This window comes from Aegilops tauschii, chromosome 5, assembly GCF_002575655.3.
Source record: "Aegilops tauschii subsp. strangulata cultivar AL8/78 chromosome 5, Aet v6.0, whole genome shotgun sequence".
Taxonomy (NCBI): domain Eukaryota; kingdom Viridiplantae; phylum Streptophyta; class Magnoliopsida; order Poales; family Poaceae; genus Aegilops; species Aegilops tauschii.
In genome coordinates, this window is record NC_053039.3 from 542855803 (window position 1) to 542860079 (window position 4277).

A 4277-nucleotide genomic window follows, 5' to 3' on the forward strand; every position below is an offset into this window, starting at 1 on the left:
CTGCGCACACCTGGGACACAAATCAGTGGCGGCGCGAGCGCGAGAATGATGTACACAGATCCGTGCTGACGTCATCTTGCATTCATGCATGATGCAACGTACTCCTAGCTAGTGCTGCTTTCATTTTCTCTTTTGCAAAACGTTCTTTGACGCAACTACCGCTCGTGTCAATCGAGCGTCGAGAGTATTGTGGCGGCCGGCCGGCCGGGCTAGTTGTGCATGCAGCTTCCCCAGCAGTCTTGCAGAGCACGACTACGTACGTACGTACGTACCGCTACGTTGTCATCGTGTATGTACGTACGTAGGAATGAAAAGGGAGGGATCGAGCACAGTGTTCCACTTGCCAATCTCTGCAATGGAACCTGTAAGTTGCCATTAGTTGGTCAAATGCTTACCGTACCGCCACAATATACCATTTGAATGAATAGGCCGGCCACCTTAATTAGTGCTTGCCTAGTTGGCCAGCTGCACGCGTGCGAAACTGGCCGGCACTGACCCGACCACTACTCCAGTGTATATGTACGTACGTAGCACCAGGGCGTCCGCACCAACACGACGCGGCCGTACGTATATGTACGTAGTCAGTCAATGCCGTGGCCGCTGCCGACGAGCTAAAACGGAACCACCCCGGCCGGCCGGGAAGTTTCATTCAATATAGTCATTGCATTCGCAGGAGCCGGATGGTCGAATATACAAAATAATTTTCTTAGTTTCGAGTGACCAATGAATGAACGACGATCCAGACCGAGCAAAATTTCCAATAACCGAAACTCTAACAAGCTAGCTATAGCTATGAATTCGTATTTACATGTCCATTCACGCATTAGGAAACAAAACAAAGCGTATCTCCTTCTTTCCAGCCTAGACGAACAGCTCGAGCAAGACGGGCGGCGGCCGGTCGGCGGCAGCCTGCTGCCCCTCCACCTTTTGATCCGGCAGCAGCGCGACCCAGCGATCGTCGGCGCTGCGCAGTGCAATCTCCTCACGGTGCCGCCTCATGTGGCCCCCGAGCGCCTGTCCCATCTTGAAACCCAGCCCGCAGATGTGGCACTCGTGCTGCTTCTCGTCACGCTTTTTCCGTTCCTTGATGGCTCTGGCGACGCCGACGCCGAGCTCCAGCCCATGGCGGCCCCGGAGGTGGCTGGTCCGGTGCCCGCCCAGCGCCTGGAACGACGCGAAGGCCCGCCCGCAAGTCTTGCACACGAACTCCCCCTCCCCCGACGTCGCCACCACGACGCCCCTCCTGCGCTTGGCCGGCCCAGCGGCGCCCGAGTCCGCCGACGTCACGGAGGAAGACGCCGAGTCCGTGCTGAGGGACAGCGCCAGCGGCACGGTTGGTTCCTCCTCCCTCGCGCGCTTCATCCCAGCTCCCATGGATTCCTTTGTGGATTTTGATTTCCCGTCCTTGGTAGGCTTCGACAGCTTAGCTTGCTGTCGTGTGAGAGAATCAACGAAAAAAATAGCACGCTATTTTGCCGTTATAGCGCGGTTATAGTATATTCGAAAGGGAGACGCTACGTTTTGGTAAAATCGGCCGCTACGACGCTAATTGCGTAATTAGCACGCTACACACGTTATAACGTTGTAGCGTTACACGTTTTAACGTGCAGACCATGCAAAATTTAAACAACCACAGCCCAGCAGGCCCAGCAGGCCAAAACCAACCCACGACTACTACCTTTCTTACTCTTTTTATCTTGAAACTGTGAGTAGTTCATGGTTTTGCGTACTTGGCTGTAACTAAAAACACTCGGTATCTGATCAGTCCAAAGCAGCTAGGTTCAGATATTTGCATGCATAGCGCAGACTTGGTCGTTGACCTGAGGATCGTTCGGATGCCCAGGACATGTAATGGACGGGCTGCATGTGGGCATGGACGAACTTGGACTCGCGAGAGACGTCGTTCCAGCACGCTATCTCGATCCAAACCTGCATATGGCATGGACGAAACTTGTCCGAACCAGCAGTCCAGCATCCAAGAACTAAGAGTGAATTGCAAAAACCACCACATTTGAAGCTGGAGCATCCAATTGCCACCACATTTCTAACGCGTCCCAAAAATCCACCACTTTACTTGTAAATTTTCTCAATAAAAACAAATGACCGGTTTGCCGCAGTTAACATGATTTCTGACAGGGCTGGCCCACCCGTCAGGTGCCACGTGGGCGAGGCCAGACGGCGAGTGGGTTGACGGCCGTTAGGGCTGTCGGTACAAAACAGAGCCCCCACTCCCCGCCGCTCACACTCCACTCCACTCGCTCACTCTCACTCCTCTGCCCTGTCCCCTGTTGCCGCCGCCGGAGGCACGGTTCCCTCCCCGCCGTAGAAGATGCCGTCGTGGAAGGATAGAGAGGAGAGCAGCGAGGAGGAGGAGCTGGCGGCATGGATCTGGAGCAGCACTGGGTAAGATATCTGCTTTGCACCTAGGGTTAGGGTTAGTGTTCAAGTGTTCTTCGATTTGAGACCATGTTTGGAGCAGTTGCTATCTTTTCTGCGGTTCACTAGTGTGCTACAATGCAGGCGAACCCTGGCACCACTATAGATGCATCCTTCTATGGTAGAGCTGCAGATGCAAGCATCACATGTAGACTGCACTTGGCCCTATGCATGAAATATGTTGCATTTGAAGGAAAGGACACTGGGAGGAGGTTCTATGGATGTGCTGTTCCTCAGGTCAGTGTTATCCAACGAGGGTTTGTGTTAGTGGTAGTTAGTCTGCAGATTGTTGGAATTGCTGTCAGTAAATTCAGTTAATTTGGACTGTCTGCAGTTGCAAGAATCAAATGTTAGTTAGTCTGCGGTAAATTTGCACTGTCTGCAGTAAATTTGGTAGTTAGTATGCAGTAAATTTGGACTGTCTGCAGTTGCTGTCAGTAAATTCAGTTAATTGTGTTAGTGGTAGTTAGTCTGCAGTAAATTCAGTAAATTCAGTCAATTTGGACTGTCTGCAGTTGATGAAACATGTTTTTAACAGTGATTTTGCAAGCATCAGTTTCTGTCAGTAAATTAAGTAAATGAAACATGTTTAGGACATTGATTTGAACTTGAAGTTTCCTGAATGTCTGTTGTATCTGCAAGTATGACTGAATCACTAGATATCTCATCTATTTTCTTTTTGAAGTTAGCATATTTATTTTCTAATACTTGATGCAGGATGGTATTGACTGTGGAGTTGCTCAGTGGGTTGATGCCCCATGGCCTTTTATTATGCAAAGATGTTTGGAGAAGATATGGGAGATATTTCATGAGGAGAATCATGGCAGAATGATTGACGATGAGAAGTATAAGAAAGAGTTGGACAAGGTGAACAAGCAGTTGGATACACTTGGGGATCAGTACAGTCAGCCGGTTGAGGATGTCACCAAGATGTTTGATTGGGCAGATCAGAACAACAGGGTCATGAGTGATGAAGAGTTCAAGCAGAAGCAGATGGATGTGGACAAGGACATGGAGAAGCTAGCTATCAGCAAGGAGAAGGCGAGTGCTGACTTTGGCAAGATGAAGGAGATGGAGAAGCTGGCTCAGGAGCTGAAGGAGATGAAGTGCATTCTTAGGTCTCACGGGGAGATCATTAGGAACACAAGGAAGGAGAGGGATGAGATGAAGAAAGAGAGGGACTGGCTGATAGAGGAGAAGAAGAAGCTGGAGTTTCTGGTGGGTGATCTTATGAAAGCTGGTCATGGCAACAAGGACAAGCTTGCCAAGATCAAGTCAATCCTTGATGAGTGAACAATGATGTTCATCACCTCAGTTATGTTAAGCTAATATGTGGCCTTGGAACAATATAGCTGGCCTTGGGGTTGTATATTTTGGGAATCCCCTAGTTATGTAATGACTGTAATGATTATCTACAAAACTACCTCCAGTTAAGTTATGTAATGTATGTAATGACTAGCTGCAAAACTACCCCAATTATGTAATGTTGTTAGCTTCCTATAGTAAGAGCTATGCTATTATGAATCTGCAATTATGAATCTGCTTCTTTGGACTAAATGGTGAATGGTCAAGACCAACTCGGCATGGCCAAATTGGGCATATGCTTACATAAGGTAAATTGTTGATCACATAAAGCACAAAGATATGCATTTAGCCTTTAGGGTACAGAATCCTAATAATCCAAAAATATGCATAGTGCACTCACCATCTAGGATTTGTTACATTGCACTCATCAACTGATTTGATACATAGATAGATAGCAAGGTAGATCTAGGAGCAGCGAAACTTAACATATCTTTCATCTGGGTACAGAATCCTACTCCACCTCATCCTAGTAACCT

The 4277-nt window shown here is 48.6% G+C and overlaps 2 protein-coding genes across 2 annotated transcripts; one reads left to right on the forward strand and one right to left on the reverse strand.

Annotated features, from left to right (window-relative positions):
* Positions 1–861: 861 nt before the first annotated feature.
* On the reverse strand, positions 862–1374 carry LOC109784244 (uncharacterized). The gene has a single exon (XM_020342840.1). The coding sequence runs from the start codon at positions 1372–1374 to the stop codon at positions 862–864; it is 513 nt and encodes a 170-aa protein (XP_020198429.1).
* Positions 1375–2382: 1008 nt separating this feature from the next.
* On the forward strand, positions 2383–3729 carry LOC109784224 (uncharacterized). The gene is made up of 4 exons (XM_045228790.1): positions 2383–2403; positions 2521–2673; positions 2771–2785; positions 3154–3729. Exons 1-4 carry the CDS (start codon positions 2383–2385, stop codon positions 3727–3729), a joined length of 765 nt encoding a protein of 254 aa, XP_045084725.1.
* Positions 3730–4277: the final 548 nt, after the last annotated feature.

What these genes read in the sequence shown, in the direction of transcription:
- LOC109784224 (XM_045228790.1), top strand. Translation starts at nt 2,383, where the DNA reads ATGGATCTGGAGCAGCACTGG. An exon ending in TGGATCTGGAGCAGCACTGG is followed by an intron (nt 2,404 to 2,520) that starts GTAAGATATCTG and finishes GCTACAATGCAG; the next exon opens with GCGAACCCTGGCACCACTAT.
- LOC109784244 (XM_020342840.1), bottom strand. Translation starts at nt 1,374, where the DNA reads ATGGGAGCTGGGATGAAGCGCGCGAGGGAGGAGGAACCAACCGTGCCG.